Genomic DNA, 19,656 nt, shown 5'->3' with positions numbered 1-19,656 from the left:
ATTCACTCTGAAGTGTAATTGTAAGTACATATTTAAATACTGTTATCAATATAAAGTACAATTTTGAGTTTCTTTACTTAAGTACTTAGATTCCCCCTTGCATTTCAGAGGCAAATTGTACATTCTGCATTGTTACATTACATTAACGTGGTGTTTTTTTTTATTTTTTAAAAGACAATTTTACGTCAACCTATATGAGGCCGTTTTTAGCTAGTGAACCTGTCAAAGCAGTGGGACACATGTCTGTGGTAAAAGTCCAACTCCTACACCTTAACTGTAGGAACTGAATGCAGGCTTTCACTTGAAATTGAGTAGACCTTGAATTATTGGTGCTCTTATTTGGGTGGCATGATCTCAATACTTACATCACTAGAGCTTGTGGATCTCCTTGTTAAGCCCAATTGGTTTTATTGTACAGTAAAATGATTTAGGCCAAAAGAATGGCAGACCATTCAATTATTTACCTTAAAATGTCTCTTTGCATGAATATATTGGAATTAGAGGGTGATATCTTATTGCAGATCTATCATGAGTAACCAGAAATTATAAAAGGAAATAAGTCGAGGGTTGAAGTAGTTTAGAAACCGTAACAACCCATTAGTTTGTCCACCACAGAGCAAGTTATTGTGTTGATGCCGTGACATATACCACTTGGTGCAGGCCACCTTGATCAGTTTATTTGATTTTTTTTTTTTTTAATTTTGTGTGGGGGGGGGGGGTTCTGCCAATATAGCATTTAATTCGTATGAATATCATAGTATGGATAAACAACTCCAGTGGAGTCTGCCAATTCTGTGTTTTGTGTTATCCTACTAACTAAACAAAGTTGAACATAATGTCCAGTTATTTAAAACTTAATACATGCCAGTTTGGTTTTCTCTCAACATAAAAACAAACACGTAATCGACCTGATGGCTCATCAAACCTCCTTGAAAGCTGTAACATATCTTTGCAGAAGCTGGGCTACGACTCTGTTTGGGTCAAAGGACTGAGGCCCAAATCCAAACCAAACCCAGTCGATGACAGCTCAGCTGTGACGTCAGCACGTGTGCACGGGAGCGATCCCGAATCAGTGCGTGGCAGACCGGGCCGAGACCAGCAGCGGGGGAAGAAGAGCGCATTTGGGTCAAACGGGGAAATAATGTTGGATTACACGAGGATCCTGAAGTGTCTGTGTGAATACGAAGAGGTATAACTGGAATTACCCGAAACTCCTGCGGGCATTTTCGAGTCCGGGAGACGCGGGAGAGCAGAAGTTGTCACACAAGTCCTCACTATGGATCAATCCGTGGCAATTCAAGAGACTTTGGAAAGAGGAGAAAACTGCATCATAGTATCCTTTGAGGCGCTCGTGCGCTGGTTTATCGATTATCAGCGCTTCACACGGAGGATTACCTGCCTCAAATTAAATTGGACAATAACTCCGTTGAAGAATATCGGCGAGCTCGAAGAGCAACTGAGATGAAGTCTCTCTGTTCACATTCATCATTAAATAATAGCCTGTGTATTCAACGGATAGCAGGGTATTTACAGTGCACATAGTTTGTAGCACGATAGTAGGTTTAGTCCAAGTCGGACGTGACTTCCCAAGGATTTGGGCAAACTTTTGTAGTGAGACCTCTCATCCACTAGATGGCAGCTTTGTTCCACCAGCTGCTGCTTTGTCTTTCATACCAATTTCAAGGAAAAACTCCATTGAAAAAGTAAAAGTATTTTTGAATGCAGCAGCATAGTATAATGTAATGTTTGACTATTATTTATGAGCACGGAAGCAGCTTTTTAATGTATTTGGCTTATCTTTCTGCTAAACAGTTTAACGTATCATATTTTTTTATTCTGCTGATGCAGTTAATTTGAGAATTATAAATGTGTGAGGTAACAACATATGCCAGATAAATGTTTTTAAAAAGTGTAGAGGAGTTAGTATCAAATCATTTAAATACGCTAAGACAAGCTAACTACCTAACCACTTGGTGTACTGTATGAAACCAACCAAAGGTTGCCTATTGTACCAAAAATAAGATGAAATGAAAGGAAGTTAATGGTAAAATATAAAATATATGGTGCAACTGAAAAAAACACAAGCACATATTTCCACTATCCCCTTAACTAAACTGTTAACATGCTGTGCAATGTGACGTCTTCTTTGATAACATTACAGAGAGCCGACTGCTGGGATTGGTGGAGTCTACAAAAGAGCATGCGTGAGTTTTAAAATATAGTACAGTAAAACTATAATGTTATTTAGCATGCTTCTATTTAAAAAAGTAAATTAAATGTTGTAGTGAGAGGGAGTGACAGGAAAATGCAACATCACAAACTGGCCTGAAATAAATGGCCGCAGAGTTGCATTAACCTGTCTGGCACAGTACCCAAAAGGATATATTAAACAAACATGTACTATTTGTGCCCTCCCGTACATGTGCCTTCAGTTTGCTCACTAAATCTAATTGTAATATTTTGTAGAATCTTCATTTATACCCATCGAAGGATGGCTATTGCTGCTGATGACGTTTCACTGGAGGACATCATACCCATCTCCCTCGACTTTGCTGTCGTGGAGGGTGAGCTGCTTTCATATGTTGTGTTCCACTGCAAACAGACAAACATTTAAAAATGAGAGAGACAGAAAATAATGTGTTCCCTTCAAGATACAGATTGTTTCTAGTGAAGGAAATTGCTTGATAGTAATGCATCTCAAGGGCTCTTACAAATTTCCCATGCTGCATTCTTTTTTCAGTTTCCTCACCAGAGGAACTTGTGATCGTGGGTGAGTTGCCTTTAAGTACAATACAGCTTGATTCTGTCTGATAAGCTGCATAACCTGTGTTCCTTATCTGATTCTAGGTGCAGACACTAAAGTGAGAGTCAGCTTCCTGAAAGACGAATTAGAACTCAGACTTCCTTTTGGTTCCCACTCGCGTCTCTTCCTCAGTGAGGTCAACAGGGCGTGGAGTGGTAGGTCAGCCTTTAGATATGTGTGATAGTTTTTATTACATCCAGCTGAAATTTCTTTTATTGAGGATGATCACAGTTTTTAAAACTTTGAAAAAAGGATACAACTGAAATGTGTGGGGAAAATACTATTCATTCAAACAATGCAGTATATTGGACCCTCAATTCTTTTTATGCATTTGGGTTTAGTTGTTCATATCTTTCCGCGTTCTTGTCCGAGCAACATAGGAAAGTGGAAGCATGCATATCTGAAGAAGTACAAATAATCTGCTGCTCTATTTATTTGTTTGAAGGAAACTTGCTCAGCCAGTCCTCAATTGCCTTGAGGTCCCATGATGTGGCAAAGTGTAAAAGACCTTTATTTTTTAAATGAAAATCAATTCAAAAACAGTACACAAACAATGTTTTGTTTGTTGAGGCTATGGTTTACAATTTACATCATTTTAGAACTACAAACCAGTGGTGCCACTTCATCTGTCAGTTACTGGGTGTGTACATGACGCATGGCTGACAAAAAAAGACAGACAGACAGAGAGAGAGAGAGAGCGAAGGGGTGGAGTTTGGATAGTGTACTCTGTCTTTTTTACAGTAAGTGTTTACAGAGAGACACGAGGAGAACAGTTTTAAAAGGACTTTCATTTTCCACTTTAGTGCATTTCTTGGACCACTTTTTACTTTCTGCATCCTGCGCATCTGAATAGAATTGGTTATTGAAAGGTTTACAGTCTGTTTTGTGAGGGACGTGTCACCTTTGACACTGGCACACTATTTTTCATGGTGGAAATGCCACACAAGCACGGACAAAGACTGATATGTTGTTTTTTGGTGGTACTTTAAGATGAGCTACAAAGGTTTTTAACTGGGTGAGGGATATCAGTGATGGAAAGATTGAACGACCTTGCACCTGTTGTTAAAAGGAAGAGCGTAGGACGTGGTAAAGGTAAGTGGATTAAAGTGAAATGTTTTGAATGCACTGCAGCACCTGTACCTTGTAGCCACATTTAAAACAGTAGAAAAGCAGTAAAAGTAAAGCACACAGTGTTGAAGTGGTCTTACAAACTTGAAGTAAGACGCATGTGGAATAGGATGAAATAGATGTTGCTAAGAAATACCACTTTTGTATCTTTAGTATAAGAGGAGTAGATAAGTATAGGCAATCTTGTTTATATCATGACTCTCACCATTAATGTTGCTATATCCTCTGCACATTTGCCAGAAAAACAGTGCAAAGTTCAGAGCCGACTCTTGTTGTATTCTTCACGATTATTCTAATTTATTCATATTACCATGTTTTCTCTGTCTGTCTTTCTTCAGATGTTTGCAAATCAACCGCACAGGCACCCAAGTTTGAATGGATTAGCAAGTACCACAAACCCACCAGGGACCAGGGAGTTGTCAAACAGGCCCTTGCTCCCCTGGGCACAACACTTTCTAAACTCAACCAGCACCGGAAAACAGGTTTGTAATTTATTTCTATTTGCAGACATTCACAGACAGTTCATGCCCAATACAACGTTAGTTAAGTAGAATAGGTCAATCAGTATTTGTGCAGCGGATGACATGAGATGCTTTTTAAAAAATTTTTTTTATCTCTTTGGTGTTTGCATGGATGGTCTCACACAGATAAAAATCTACTTCAAAGGGTTGCATAATAAAACAAGGTGGTTTTGAAAGCACCACTTGCTTCAAATGCAATTAGCCCAACCTTAGTTGTGAGAAATACATATAACTGTCAGAGAGCCATGTGGAGAGGGAAACTAGTCACAAAATAGGCTTGATTTGTCACAGCAGAAAAGACATAAGTATGACTATTGACATTAATATATGGCTCAATTTTATTTAAATATAATAATGGCGAGCCAGCATGGACGACAGCAGTGTAATGGGCCTGGTAGAACATTGAATGCTGTCATTATTAATGTTTTTTAATAGCACAACAGACAGTAAGTAAATAAGTAACCCTTGTTTGTGTTGCATCTTACAAGATTCTTACAAGGTGCACATGCAATACATTGCTGAAACGCAATTTCAGGGAATGGTCAAACATTATTAATACATTAATGAGTTGTACAAATGTTTGCCTGTACAGATAGGTTTTGCTTTTTTTTTTTAATGTGACATAAACTAAGCTGATGTGATATTGATGGGTGGTAAGGCTCTACACTGGAACTTATACAACAATTATACACTTATACGGGCGTTTTGTAAGTTAAGTACCGACTATCCGGAGTATGGACCATTTCATTTTTTTTTTTAATGCGACATAAGGTGACAAAGTAAACATATGGTCAATTCCTGTGAAATAGTCTACAAAGAAAAAGGCAACTAAATGTAAAGAAAAACAAATCTGCACAAATGTGAGATCTGTGAAATGTACAATTTGTAGGATTTGTCAATTTCACACATATTTCACTCCGCGTTATTTTTTTTGCACGCCCGATTAGAGCCACCCTGTATATGTCACGCAGATCATACGCAAAGTTACATGAATGTGAAAGGAGCAAGCTAAAATATAATGTTCTCGTGCAAACTAGTACTATACGTTTTGTCTATCTGGTCCTTGCAGGGTGTTAACATAAACTCGAGCAAGAGCTCGACTTCCTGATGTAATACCGATGTGTTGAAGCAGTTTCCGGTCGCTCGTTTCTGCACAGTGGATGTGTTCCTCCTGCCCCTCTGCGGCAGGGGAAGCTAAGCACCTCCTCCTACGCTAGCATGGGCAGGTCTGACATAAACTGAACATTGCTCCTCTGCACACATAATGATTAGGAGATGTCTAGGGTGATGGGAGACTCTGGTATGAAACAAATATTCCTACATGTGTTATTTTTTTCATTTTAAGGCGTTATGAAAGGAAAAGCCATCTCACAACTCTGTAGCATCCGGTAGCTAGCAAACGTAACGCTCGTGCGTAGTAACGTTAAGTAGCGCTCGTGCTCGTCTCTAACAAGCTAACTTTAGCCAAATCAGCGAATGGGCCGATTGTCGGCCGGCGGAATGATACTTTGTTGTATTGTTGATGTGTATATGTTCCTGACGCGGATAGACGATAGATTCACACACCAGTTAATGCTAATCGTCACTAGTGGCGGCTAAATGTTCACGGTGTTGTCTGACAAACAATTACACACCTGCTGTCGTCGGTGGTGTAATAACGTGTTTTATAGGGTGACACATACTGGTGTCATCCATCAGAACACTGTTTTTGTCTCCTTTCTCAGGTAGTGTGTTCTTCTATTTTCTCTCAGTTTTTCTAGATTCACTGGAGGCTCATTCTCCAAGTTAACTTGGAGCTAACTTTAAGACTGATATCTTAACAAATCAGTGTAAACGTTAGTCTAACCTCTTGTAGAGATTAAGGTGCTTTCTCACTTTCTGCTTTAAAAAAATAAATACAATGATTTGCAACAGTTGAGTAGAGAAGTAAATAACATAACTGTGTTCTTCTGCTGTTTTATTACCTGTCGTTTTACCATGAGGGGAAGTTGTGCAATGTTGAACTTTGTGCAGATGTAGTTGAACGGCTATTACTCTTTCACTACTAAAGAGACTGAGCTCTGATATATCTTGACAATTATACTGAGTTGTGATCAATCACAGATGGACGCATGGGCGTGTGGAATTGCAGTTAGTCACACTTCATGCAACTTACTCCTTGAAGGTAGAAAGTTTGGTTAAGCTCATTAGCTGGTTAAGAATACTAAAGGATAAACAGTAATGTAAGACACGCCATGAAATAACAAAGGTGCTCACACTCAAAAGCCTCATGGCGGCACAGCTTCATTCAGGGGATGGTTGCAAAAAAATGGTTGCAGTAATGGTCAGGTTTAAGTAACTAACGAATGGCAAACCACCGAACTGTCTTCGGCAAGTTGCAAAAAGCAAACAGTCTCATTGAATTGATCTTTTGAGACTATAGATATTGACATTTACTAACAACAACATTTTCTAACTTGTGCATTTATATTGAGACTCAAGATTTAGTGAAGTTAAAAATGGAAACAATGTAGAACCCTTGTGTATCGTCTTATGTTGTTGTTGTTGCCATTTCTGCTGCACCTGGTATTTAGAGCACTTTAGAATGAATGCTGTAAAGTTACTGTGTCGTTATTGATACAAACAATAGAATAGGAAGGAACTTGAATGGTTTGTGGTTCATCAATTGGCATTCTTGCAATCCAAGGGTAAGGGTTGTTAATTCTCATTTCTGGTTTTGCATAGGAACAATTTGTAAACTCGAGGCAGGTTTCTCTGTGTGACCGTTGAGATTTCACCATCTCAAAGTTAGCATTCCCCCTCACACTTCAAGAAGCTTTTCACAGTTTGCTGTTGGTTTTCTCAGTCAAATAAAAAACCCTTTTTTTTTTTACTTCTCCTGTTCCGGCAAACAACTCAATCACTAGTTTTTAATTAAAATGTCATCAGTCGATTCTTCTTATTTTCAAACAACACTGTGGTTATACACTTATGTTCTTGCATAGGCTAACTTTTTATTCATTTATTATTTCACAAAATTAAACTACTGGTGTGTCAGCATTACAAACATGTTGTCCTTTTCTTATAGGTGGTTATAGTCAGGTCAAAACCTGTTTCCTTAGTAAAGATGGTGTGATAAAAACAATTCCCTCCTGTAAAACAAAAAAATATGGTGTATGTCAACTGTTATATTATTGATAAAACCAGTGTTTTTTGTTTTAACTGACTCAGACTTTAGTGATGCGTTAAACACAGTTATTTCAAAACCTCTCTAATGGAAACTGTGCTGTGATGGGTAAAACATTGCAGACCTTATTTAATTGCATTGTTTAGATAGGATTTTTTTTCGAACTTTTAATTCTTTTAGTTGCACACATGTATTACCTCTATGTTTTATTTCCTTAACTTTGTGACCTTGTTCTGAAAATTGTTGTTTAATTTTATTAGTAGGCATATTGATGATATATCCATGTCCAGTCGGTTAATATCTTGCGTTAAATGCTGCTCACAAACTGACCAGAAAACAAGTGCATCATGGGTTATGATCACATTTTTAAGAGACAGAGTAGCTTTCAGTTTGTCAAGTAGAGATCATGTTAATAAAAAGATTACAAACATGGAAACCAATACGCATCTCGTCTTTTGGGGTCATGGGTACTGTTGATCAGGTGCAGATCCCTTAACGTAGTCTGCCACAACTTTTGTAGAGTTTAATTTCCTGTTCAAAGAACTTGGCTTTCCCTTTTAGAGCAGCCAGCTGTCTTCCCTGCCAAGCTGCAGGAGACAGGGGCATGCTGTCTCATACTTCACACACACCCATTAAATCCAGCTACTTGGGATGCAATAACTGTAACCAACTGCAAAAGGCAGCCTCAGTCCATTGACCGCAAAACAACTGACCTGTGACATCATGGTGCTTTTTATTGTTTTCTTATTCTTAGTGATAATTCTGTATTCTCCATATTTCTTGTTAACGAGTCAAAATGTGGGTTTGCCAAGGGTTGGGTTCTTTCTTATTTGACTGAGTCGTCCCAAGTTGTCAATACCTCGGGCAGAGTTTAAGATAATGGAGATGGGAAGGTCTCCCAGAAGCTGGCACGGCACACTGACATAATCTTAACTGACAACCTGCAAACAATATATTAGTTTGATTAACAGTGCAGGCTGTGCTATTGGACATTATGTGGAACTGTGCTAAAAAAGCGGCCATTTAACTTTATGCTCTGTGTTTAACATTATTCAAAGTTTAAATAAAATGAATCTTCATTTTCTCTCCCGCTCTTCCCGAACAGAGAAATTGTCAAACGAAAAGGAGAAAGGTGCCAACAGCGGCACACAGAAGTCCAAACAAGCCTATTCCGGCCCAGAGAGGTAAGGCCTTTTTTCTTTATTCACATTGTGGGATCTCTGAAAATGCTTACCACGTATGCTGTATGTATGTCTTTTTAATTGGTGGTGGATGGAGTCTTAGAATATCCCACTACTCAAGTGGTGTTTCTTAACCTATACTTTACGGGTTTTCTTTTCAACAAAGTGTTTGCATTTATTCAGTGTTATTTACCAAAAGGTGTTTGTATAGGACAGCGCTCACAAAAACTGGTCCATAGCTTCTACTAGAGGTACTTCACAGGATACATTATTATTAAAGTATTTCAGTAGCTTTTTTAAATGCATAAATCGGTAAAGCCTTAAACACATTCAATGTTACTTTTGTTTCGATTTTAAGTGTGTAAAATATAATAATTATGGTGATTTGATTACTTTCCTTCACCAGCTTTACAACGGATACTGTGTATGTGTCTGGCAGCAGCTTAGTGATAAGCGTTAAATGTATTAAAACTTGTAAAAGTCTAAAATGCAATTTCACTCAGTTCAGTTGTTGAACCCGGAAGCCGCTGCTGCTACTTTTGGATTGAATTGCATATACTCTTAAAATGGAGTTCAGTTACAGCATATTCTTGGAAGATTACATGGATATTGCATTTCTCCTTTTCTCATCAGCCTCATTCCATATTGACAACATGGAAGTAGAGCTTCATCGCACAGCCCGGGTTCCTGTTGTCACTGTGTTGATCTACTGTACATTAGGCTGGTAGTCTGGAGCAGAGTGTTATGTTTCTGCTGTTCCAAAATTGTCTTTCTGGCTTTTCACAGAGGTATTGCTTGTTGCAGTTAAGCTGCAGTATCCTGCATGAGAACTGGCAACCAAAAGAACAACCAAATGCATAGTTTGTGATGATTTATTCCCTCTGAAATCACACCAGTTTGAGAAAAGGACTCTATTTCTGTCTTGGACTGTCCATCCTCCCACGCCTAACCGTTATTTCTTCCGTCCTGGTCTTCAGTCAGGGAAAATCCAGTCGCGAGGACCGGGATGACCTGGTGCGCTCCTCAAGCCACACCATCTCCAACAAAGCTCAGATACTGGCCATGCCGCAGTTCGGCCTGCGAGACAACCTCATCAAATGTGAACTGCTGAAGAATGAGGTCCTTTACACTTACACGGAGAACTTCAGGTATTTATCTCGTAATGGCTTGTCAATGGTTTGGCAGATTTGTGCAGCAAGTTGGACGTAGAACTAGGTGATCATAGGGGTTTCATTTCTGGCCATACTGACTAAAATAGCTGGCTCTGGTATCGGTGACACTGGGGCAGATCTATTCAATTAAAATTAATTCTATACTATATACATTATACACGGGAATTCCTGTTTAAGTTTGGACCAATTTCTTGCTTCATTAAATAAGTTTACACTTTAATTGTAATTCCTGTTCATTTGCTGGTGCAATATTTAATATGTTAATCATAACTTACAAATCAGTAAATTTATATCAAGGTATTTATTTGGAAAATTTTGTTTTAAAACGTTAAGAAGGCTACTTTTTTTTTAAACTTTATCAATAGTGTGTTGATGCTTTGAGTGGGGCACAAGTTAAGAGTCTAAAATAGTTTCTTAAAGACAGTTCATGCAGGATCGGGGAGAGCCCAGAGGGTAACTGCAAGCACAATTAGAAGTTTAAAGTGTTGTAAAATAAGGTCAACCTCTCTGGGTTTGAATTTCTGTGTTTTTCAGTCCTTGCTAAACTAAGCTCTACTGTCTTAGACACTGTGCACCAAAGGTTAATTTTATCAGATGTAAAATATGCATTTGCGGAAGTCAGCATCATGGTTTTGCTATGATGCTGACACTGCCTCCTGCTGGTAGATGTATGTCTTACTTATTCAAACCCACATTAAGAATATAGCAGAGAATGAACAGGAATATGGATTTGATGAAATAGCATAAGGAATCTTATAATATATAAATACAACAGCATTTGTGATACAAAGACATTAATCTGGGAATTATTCTATATGCTGTGATAAAATATTAGTGGGTCAACAAATCATACAACTAATGGTTTGGATTGTATCATGGATCACAGATCGGATCAACACAAAAGGAGAAAAAAAATAAAGCAAATATAACTTTTAAAGATTCCTGATCATGTTTTTGGCCGTCGATATTAATTTCTGAATCATTGATGATCCATATTGTTTTTTGATTATAGCGGCTGGTCGACAAGACTCCAGCCAATTTGTATTTCTTAAACTAGTACATATATTTTGCTCAAAGCTTGCTAGGCAGGCTCCTGTCCCTACAAGACTCTGAATAGAAATAAATACGCTTCAATAGTTGCCAACTTGCCATAATCGAAAACAGCAGGGTCCTCATAACCCAATCTCACAATTTAGGTGACCAACAACAAGACACTTAAATTCCAGTGGGACTAGTCAGAGGTCAAAAGATGAGACTCTTTTTATTATCCAATATCTACAGCTTTTTTCTCGGCACGTACAATGTGAATGGACAGCCGCCAAAAGACAGCCTCCGTCCTTGGCTGAGCTGCACTCCAAACCCTCCTGACATGTACTGCGTTGGGTGAGTACCATTCACCCTGATGACGAATAGCCTTACAATTCTCTGCTTAATCCAATTACACAGACAGATATTTACTGCTCAACCTCTGACAGATGTATGCAACCATTGGTCCTGTTTTAAGTCAGAAATCAGACCTTCCCTCAGATTCAGCACTCTATGTAATCCTGCCTATGTTTGACAAGTTTTGAAAGTACCATGAAAGTACTGGGTAAAGCTAAAAAAATCTACATTACATTTACGGTTTGTCCTTCCCGATAGTTTTCAGGAGCTTGACCTCAGCAAAGAGGCTTTCTTCTTCAATGATACCCCCAAGGAGCTGGAGTGGACGAGGGCTGTGTCAGATGCCTTGCATCGAGATGCCAAGTATGCCTTAGTAAGGAAACCTTTTTTGTTTTATTTTTATATATCCTGTTTTTCCGGTATTATCAACATCAAGTTTGAATTTAGACTGGGCCTGTGTGCCCACTATATTTTGTACCATTATTTTTTTAATTTACATTGCTTTTTTTGTCTTTCTCTTAATCTTCTTTTTCTCTGCTTTCATTCACTTCCCTTTTCTCACAGCGCTGACTCTAGCTTATTTGCTTCCTCCTTTCTTGACTGTTTTCTTCTCATAATTTTAGTGCATACAGGATGTCTGTAAGTCACGTAGTCAGTATAATGACATGTCATTTCTTCATCCACTGTCAATTCTCTGACTAGAGTACGCTTGGCTGATCTGTGACTGATACTGTATTCAACAAGCTGAAAAATAAACATTTTCCTGTTCACATCTGAATGTCGATTGGTGAAGTTTGACAGGGAGGCATATTAAACCATTTTTAAATCCTCTCATGCACAACTGCTATACTCGGATGTACTTTTTGCTTCTGTTTTTCTTGAGATAAGGCAGGGGATGACACTAAATGTCTTCAACTGTAAATGTTGTCATTGTTCACAGCAGTTGCGGTTGACAAACTGTAAAGGAGCTGATATAAACAGCAAAAACTGTATAAAAGCACTTTTGAGCCTACTTTATGTGGCTGCAGGGTCACTAAAACTCCACTGTCTGCCATTGAAATAAAAAAGCCAACATGCATGTTACATTACTCTGTTAATCGTTGACAAATCTACTCATCCTCCACTATAGGTGAAGTTGGTGCGACTGGTGGGCATCATGCTGATCTTTTATGTGAAGAAGGAGCATGCAGAGTTCATCTCTGATGTGGAGGCTGAGACTGTGGGCACTGGCATTATGGGAAGGATGGTAAGGACATATTTCACCGGTCTTACTATTTCATGCACAGATCCTCATGTAAATATACTGGTGGTGTGTATATTATGAGCTATTACGTTGGCGTAAACATTGAGTTTTCTCTAAATCCTGTGCAGGAGCTTTAAGATGTCTTACTTAATTCATTATCTGAGTTTCTCTTTCAAACACTCATTGATTCACAGGGAAATAAGGGCGCTGTGGCAGTCCGTTTTCGCTTCCACAACTCTGACATCTGCGTGGTGAACTCTCACCTCGCTGCCCACATTGAAGAGTACGAGAGACGTAATCAAGACTACAAGGACATATGCGGTCGTCTCCAGTTTCGCCAGTTCGACCTTTCCCAGCCTCCACTTACTATCATGAAGCATGAGTATGAAACCAATTGAATTACAGAGTTAGTGTCACCATATGTATGAAGTGGTTTCTTTATAGATGATAATTATGCCACATCAATAATTTATTGCAAATTTGCATCCAATATCCAACTGAGACAACATTTTCCCCATATTTTCCCCATATTTAAGTTATCTCCGTGTTTTTATCTCTGTATCTTTGTCCTCCACCAGTGTGATTTTCTGGATTGGAGACCTCAACTACAGAATCAGTGAACTTGACGTCTCAAACGTGAAGGAGCTAATAAGCAAAAAAGACTTTGAAACCCTTCACAGTTACGATCAGGTGATATCAATGTGAAACTCTTCTTTCTGCTTTTTAAAAAGTCTTTACTTTTACACGTGTTTATAAGTCGTGATACTTACCAGCTGCAAATGGTCCTCAGCTCAAGAGGCAGATCGATGAGGAGGCTGTGTTTGTTGGCTTTGTGGAAGGAGGGATTGATTTCCAGCCTACCTATAAATATGACACCGGCTCTGACAAGTGGGATACAAGGTAATCTCATGTGAAAGACTGACAGCGAAATATCACAATGCAAGATTTATAGGAAGACGATCATTCTTCGATAATAAGTTAAGATAAAGTTAATTGAAATGCCACGTACTACAATAATGACACTTCTCCTGTGAACGTTTCTTTCCATTTATAGTGAGGCAATGTCTTTTGTTTATGTTTTACGATGTCAAAACCACTTAACTTCCCCAGGCGCCTTACAGGGCAGCCCACCGCTCCTTAATAATTAAGGATGGGTTAAATGCAGTGAAGAATTTCCCCGAGGGGATTAATAAAAGGATCATTTCTTCTTTCTAACTGGCACAATAGTGTATCACAGAAGCATTATAATAAAAATATGGGGTTGAGGTTTGTGTGCCAATATTATATTTGTATACAAACATAGTTACGTGGACATGATCAGTCATTAATTAGACTCTGCTCTGTAGCAAAGTTAAAACCGCTTGGGTCCCTCGGCCAAATTCAAGCACTCTTGCACCAAGCCAGGGGTGTAGTTAAAATGCCTTTTATTAGTGGAGCATATCAAACGTAAATGCCCTACAATAACACATTTATTTTAATGACATCCTTTGCTTATTGTAAATAGGCCTGAAGAAAGCTTCCCTTCTTCTATAGTTGAATAGTTTACACTGTAGATATTGCAGTAAAGATGCAATGCTTGCTGTCTGTATTCAAATTGTGTGTGGAGTAAAAACTGTAATAAAATGACTTAAGTGTTAATATCTGGGCTTTCTTTTATTTTTAGTGAAAAATGCCGCGTGCCTGCATGGTGTGACCGTATCCTGTGGCGAGGGAAGAACATCATGCAGCAGCATTATCAGAGTCACATGACCATAAAGACCAGTGACCACAAACCAGTCAGTTCCCTGCTTGTGGTCGGGGTAAATGATTCAGCGTTCAAAATGGTTTCATCTTGAATTTCTTTCATTATGTTTCTTGTTTGAAAAAAAATATGTGCAATATTTTTTAGATATCTTCATATACACCACCGTTCAAAAGTTTGGGGTCACTTAGAAATGTCCTTATTTTTCAATGAAAAGCACTGTTTTTTTTCAATGAAGACAACATTAGATTAATCAGAAACACACTCTATACATTGTTATTGTGGTAAATGACTGTTCTCGGTTGAAACGTGTGATTTTTAATGAAATATCTACATAAGTGTAAAGAGGCCAATTTCCAGCAACTATCACTCCAGTGTTGTAATGGTACATTGTGTTTGCAAATCGCTTTAGAAGAATAATGGATGACTAGAAAACCTTGTGCAGTTATGTTAGCGCAGCTGAAAACAGTTCTGCTGGTGAGAGAAGCTATAAAACTGTCCTTCCTTTTAGCTAGTTGAGTATCTGGAGCATCACATTTGTGGGTTTGATTATACTCTGAAAATAAAAGAAAAACAGAAAGAAAACTTTTTATGTGAAACTCGCGAGTCTGTTCTTGTTTGTAGAAATGGAAGTTATCCCATTCGAGAAATTGCGAAGAAACTGAAAATTTGTTTTGGTGACCCCAAAGTTTTGAACGGTAGTGTATGTTTGCTAGATTCCTGTTGATAGGCTCTTGTTTTTCTATTGTTGTTATTATTTAAAGGTCATATTACCCGGAGGTCTATGCTGCATTATTACTTTGCATGAAACATGTTTTTTCTCTGACCCTAAAGATCAAGAAAGTAAATGCTGAGGCCTACAAGAAGACATTTGAAGAGATTGTACGCAATATAGACAAAATGGAGAATGAGTGCATTCCATCTGTAACTTTGTCCAAGCGAGAGGTAAAGTTTTCCATCACATACAGTTACATAAGACTGTAAAGGAGCTGTAATACCTCTCTGATACACCTTGTAAAATCAATTTCTTTCTCAATATGGCCCTTTTGATGAATGCAGTTAGTAAATCACCGCCAATGAATCTGTATATTTATCTTCTTCTGTGAGGATAATGAAGATATTTAAAGGACACATTTACATGAAATAGAGTAGAATGTTTCTATTTTGCCTCATAAGCGGTTCCCTCTTCTTTCAGTTCCACTTTAAGGACGTGAAATACATGCAGCACCGGGCAGAGACACTGAGCCTCTTCAATGATGGGCAGGTCCCTTGTCAGTTTGAGTTTATCCAGAAGCCAAATGAGTCCACGTACTGCAAGCCCTGGCTCACAGCCAACCCTCCAAAAGGCTTTATTGCTGAGGGTAAGTAGCACATAAAATAAGATTTTCACTCTGGGTCAACATATTTCATTTTGATAAAGCATCATTGTCCTGCCTTGTAAGTTTAAGAAATTGTTATGTACACTTAAAATGGCAGGCTTTTTATCTTGCAAGGTAAGTAAAGGCAGATTATAGATGTGTTCAGGCTTCACAAACACTCAAACAGTATTACTTCAGTGAGTGACTGTAGTGACTCACTGGGCCAACAGGCATAAGTTCATGAATTATAACAGCCATAAAGTGAGCCACACCTTTACTCACTTTATATGCATCTCTCCCAATTTATAGGTGGTTCTGTGGACATTGAGCTTGAGGTTTTTGTAAACCGCTCAACAGCGCCTGAACTTAACTCTGGAAAGGAGCAAATAGAAGACATTCTTGTGCTCCACCTGGAGCGTGGCAAGGACTACTTCATCTCTGTGACAGGAAACTACCGGCCCAGCTGCTACGGCTCCTCCATCCATTCATTGTGCCAACTAAGGGAGCCCATCCAGGACATGCCCCAAGAGACCCTCCGTAACATGGTTAGTCGTCCCACTTGCAGAGCAGGGACTGTGCCCTTGACATACCTCTCATCCATTCAGAGCTGTCTCATAGGCCGCAGCATAACTAAAATATGCATTATGTTTTCCGATTGTCTCTCCGTTCATTCTTGTGAAGGCGATATCTCAGGAACACTTTGAGGGAATGTCTTCAGATTTGGCACAAATGTCCACCTGGACTCAAGAACAAACTGATTAGACGTTGGTGGTCATTGGTCATTGTTTCCTTACAAAACACACTTTCGGCCATAACTCAAGAGTTTATACAAACATATTTCACGCAAATGTCTTATAGGATCAATTGATGAAGTGAGGACATTTTGGTCAAAGTGGATGTAAACTTTAACTTAACTGGTTAGAGGAGGCATAAACCACAGAGGCGGTAAATCTGGTTTTATAGCGTTTGAAGTTGAATCCATTTTAACTGAACTGCCTCCCTGTCTTTGCTCTCTTTGTTCTCAACATCAGGCGGAGATGTCTAGAGATGATAATGAAAACACTGAAAAGCCTCTAGACATTCCTAAAGAGCTCTGGATGATGGTCGATCACTTGTTCCGCAATGCACTCTATCAGGTAAGAAATGTGCTAACTGTTTTGGTGCAATAATAAAATCCCAAAATACAATAGTGTGATTTTTGTGTTTTTCTTGGCAATTTTCTTGTTTGTAGGTTCATATCCATTTAGTGAATTATTCAACTGTTGGCCTGCCGTCAAAAAATTGTTGGCTTGTCTACAAGGACAAATAAATAAAAGTTGCTGCATGCATTGATAAAAAGATAATTCATCTTAATTTTTATCGTTTAAAAATAGGATTTTGCTTTTAAATTTAATTGTGGTCTATTGGAACCCCTATTAAGGCTCAAATCAGAAGTGCATTTTTTTAGCCCAAGCGAAGCTCAATTACTGTGCATTTTAGGTAAAATATATTTGATGTTCACTGCTCTCTATTTGCAGGAAGACATAATTCAGCAACCTGGGCTCCGAAGTGAATTTGCAGAAATAAGGGATTGCCTTGACACTGGCATTCCAGATTCTCTCCGTATCCTTCAACACTACATCATAACCATTGTTGGACTAATATTTAAAAACATTTAGCAATGTAGTCCATACATATTTTGTTATTTTGACAGCAGCTCTTTTCTCATCTGTATTGCTGTCTGTTTTGTCTGTCTGGTGGTTTAAGGTATTATGAAGAACTTTAAACTGGTTATGAAACTGTCTCAGTGTATTACTGATGCCTCTATATGGCCAAAATAAGTATCAAGATCAAGACAATCAGGCAGAAGAAGAGACATGCCTCCAAGTGTTGCGTACCTACGCTGCACTCCGCCTTCTCCGCCCTTTGGAGTTAAGGCATGGGTTAACCAGATCCATGAGTGAGCTATGAAGACTGTCGGTAGAACTTGCTGCTGTAAAATGTAGATTTTTTTTTTAAAGAGACTCGGAAATGCTACCGCTTTTGTCCACTGGACTACCAAAATTAAACACAATGAAAGTTCCTCCTAGTAGCATTAATCTCCAATTTGTAATGAATCCTGGGATGTATATTCAATTTTAATTTTGTTACTGATTACATTTCCTTGACTCAGTATTGACTTGCAGCAGGCAGTAACCACTCGGTGGCAGAGGCCTTGCTTCTCTTCCTAGATGCCCTCCCGGAGCCTGTGGTCCCTTACTCCTTTTACCAGCAATGCCTAGAATGCTGCTCCAATGCCAGTCAGTGTGAGAGAGTGAGTGAGACAGCCCACAGATAATCAGTGATCACTATAAATTTATTCCAAGATGTGTTAAATCATAAAAGTGTTAATTTATTCTTTTTTCAGGTTATTGCCATGCTACCTCAGTGCCATAAAAATGTGTTCAACTATTTAGCTGCCTTTCTCCGTGAGCTGTTGCAGAATTCTGCAAGCAATCGATCAGATGTCAACATCTTGGGTAAGAATCAGAAGCACGTTACATGTCACTTTAAGTTGGGAATGTGTTATTATTAGCGGCTATGTTGTGTCTTAAGTCTAGTTCATGCTTCTGCGTCAGGTCGACGGCGTACCTACGGTGTAGGTACCGCGTCGACGCACACCCTTACGCCGTAGCCTGACGTGCACCTCCCCAAAATCCTAACTACGCGTCGCGTCGACGTGGACCGCAATCGCTGTGATTGATCCGCTCAGAAAGTAATTTCCGGCAGTTGCTTTTTTTTTAGTGGTCGTACAGACCACCTCGGCAAACATCTTCTCTGTCGCCTGCGCTTCAACATTTGCAATATAAGCATTTGCTCTTCAATTTTGATGAGCTCCAACTCTAAAACCCCTGAAACCACACAGCCACACACACCTGGCGGCATGGCGGTGAATTGCAGAGCAACGCGATCCCTCGGCGCAGGACTTCCAATGCTGAACGACGGCGTCACGTCGACGGCGTACGCAGAAGCATGAACTAAGCTTTAGTCAGCATTATAAGAAAGTGAAGGGAAACTAAGAAATGAAGCCATAAGAAGTGAAAATAAATACATATCCCATTCAAGGGCTGCTTGAAACCATATCTTTATAGAAAAGAGACTTAAAACTTATGGTTGAATATTAATGATTTTATAGCAACAGAAGGCAGCAACATAATGTACGGATAATTATCAAAAAATATACATAATGTATTACATTTAATGTATTCTCATCTTCTCTATCACAAAACATACAACCCTGCTAATAAATATGTGACATTGAAACTCAGAAAAGGAAACCTTTGTTGTACTATGCAATATGACTAACACATGTTCATTCTGCATAGCCACCATTTTTGCCTCCTTGCTCCTGAGGTCACCTACCAAGCAGGATCTTGCAGAAAAGAGGAAGACTCAGGAGTTCTTTCAGCACTTCCTGACCCAAGGCTCCTCCTAGATGGATGACCCTCTTGTCCTTTATGCTGAAGCTGAACACTACAAACTGTACAGTCCAGTATTTGAAAATAAACGTTAATGATTTCCTGTACTCTTCTTTTTGTATAGACATGTAGTATGATTACAATAATGACTCTTATCTGATATTAATTGTTTATCACACAGCAAGCTTCATGATCTTTGAATGCACAGAGTTTATTATATATCATTGAGCATCTGTAGAGACGTAACAATTTTAAATGTATGTATATTTTATTTAAACAAAAAAAAAGTATTTTAATGTTTCTGATCTCAACAGCAAGTTTTTCTACATAAAATAGTTGGAAACAATGTGTGTGTCACTGGTGTATTTTTTTGACAGCCAATAAACATTGTTTTCTTTTTATTACATTGTGTTTGTATGATAATACAATTCATAAAATACATTTGCTATATAGAAGATCAAAAGTACCATCTTTTAAAAAGCATGACATTTGATGTTTTAATTTAGCATCAGAAATGCTATTT

General features: G+C 38.6%; 1 protein-coding gene across 3 annotated transcripts; it reads left to right on the top strand.

Moving 5' to 3' along the window:
* The first annotated feature begins 1,093 nt into the window (after positions 1-1,093).
* On the top strand, positions 1,094-19,240 carry inpp5b (inositol polyphosphate-5-phosphatase B). Of its 3 annotated transcripts, XM_068570385.1 has the most exons (23): positions 1,094-1,332; positions 2,124-2,204; positions 2,467-2,564; positions 2,741-2,770; positions 2,848-2,958; positions 4,270-4,413; positions 8,724-8,802; positions 9,777-9,947; positions 11,253-11,354; positions 11,613-11,727; positions 12,484-12,600; positions 12,792-12,979; positions 13,176-13,287; positions 13,388-13,497; positions 14,261-14,396; positions 15,173-15,283; positions 15,534-15,699; positions 16,006-16,241; positions 16,728-16,832; positions 17,214-17,298; positions 17,862-17,989; positions 18,083-18,194; positions 19,041-19,240. In XM_068570385.1, the coding sequence occupies exons 1-23, from the start codon at positions 1,277-1,279 to the stop codon at positions 19,148-19,150; spliced, it is 2,703 nt and encodes a 900-aa protein (XP_068426486.1). In that variant the 5' UTR covers positions 1,094-1,276; the 3' UTR covers positions 19,151-19,240. The 3 variants fall into 3 exon arrangements, with proteins under 3 accessions (XP_068426486.1, XP_068426484.1, XP_068426485.1); XM_068570383.1 differs by lacking the exons at positions 1,094-1,332; positions 2,124-2,204 and having other exon boundaries at positions 2,477-2,564; XM_068570384.1 differs by lacking the exons at positions 1,094-1,332; positions 2,124-2,204; positions 2,467-2,564; ... (1 more) ...; positions 2,848-2,958; positions 4,270-4,413 and adding an exon at positions 5,624-5,752.
* The last annotated feature ends 416 nt before the right edge of the window (positions 19,241-19,656 follow it).

Source organism: Clinocottus analis, unplaced genomic scaffold (genome assembly GCF_023055335.1).
Source record: "Clinocottus analis isolate CAN_PGR_092001 unplaced genomic scaffold, fCliAna1.0.p SCAF_9, whole genome shotgun sequence".
Taxonomy (NCBI): Eukaryota; Metazoa; Chordata; class Actinopteri; order Perciformes; family Cottidae; genus Clinocottus; species Clinocottus analis.
The sequence above is the reverse complement of the archived record's forward strand: the minus strand, read 5'-3'. Positions and strand labels throughout refer to the sequence as shown.

What these genes read in the sequence shown, in the direction of transcription:
- inpp5b (XM_068570385.1), top strand. Translation starts at nt 1,277, where the DNA reads ATGGATCAATCCGTGGCAATTCAAGAGACTTTGGAAAGAGGAGAAAAC. An exon ending in GAGTCTACAAAAGAGCATGC is followed by an intron (nt 2,205 to 2,466) that starts GTGAGTTTTAAA and finishes AATATTTTGTAG; the next exon opens with AATCTTCATTTATACCCATC. An exon ending in CCTGACATGTACTGCGTTGG is followed by an intron (nt 11,355 to 11,612) that starts GTGAGTACCATT and finishes CCTTCCCGATAG; the next exon opens with TTTTCAGGAGCTTGACCTCA.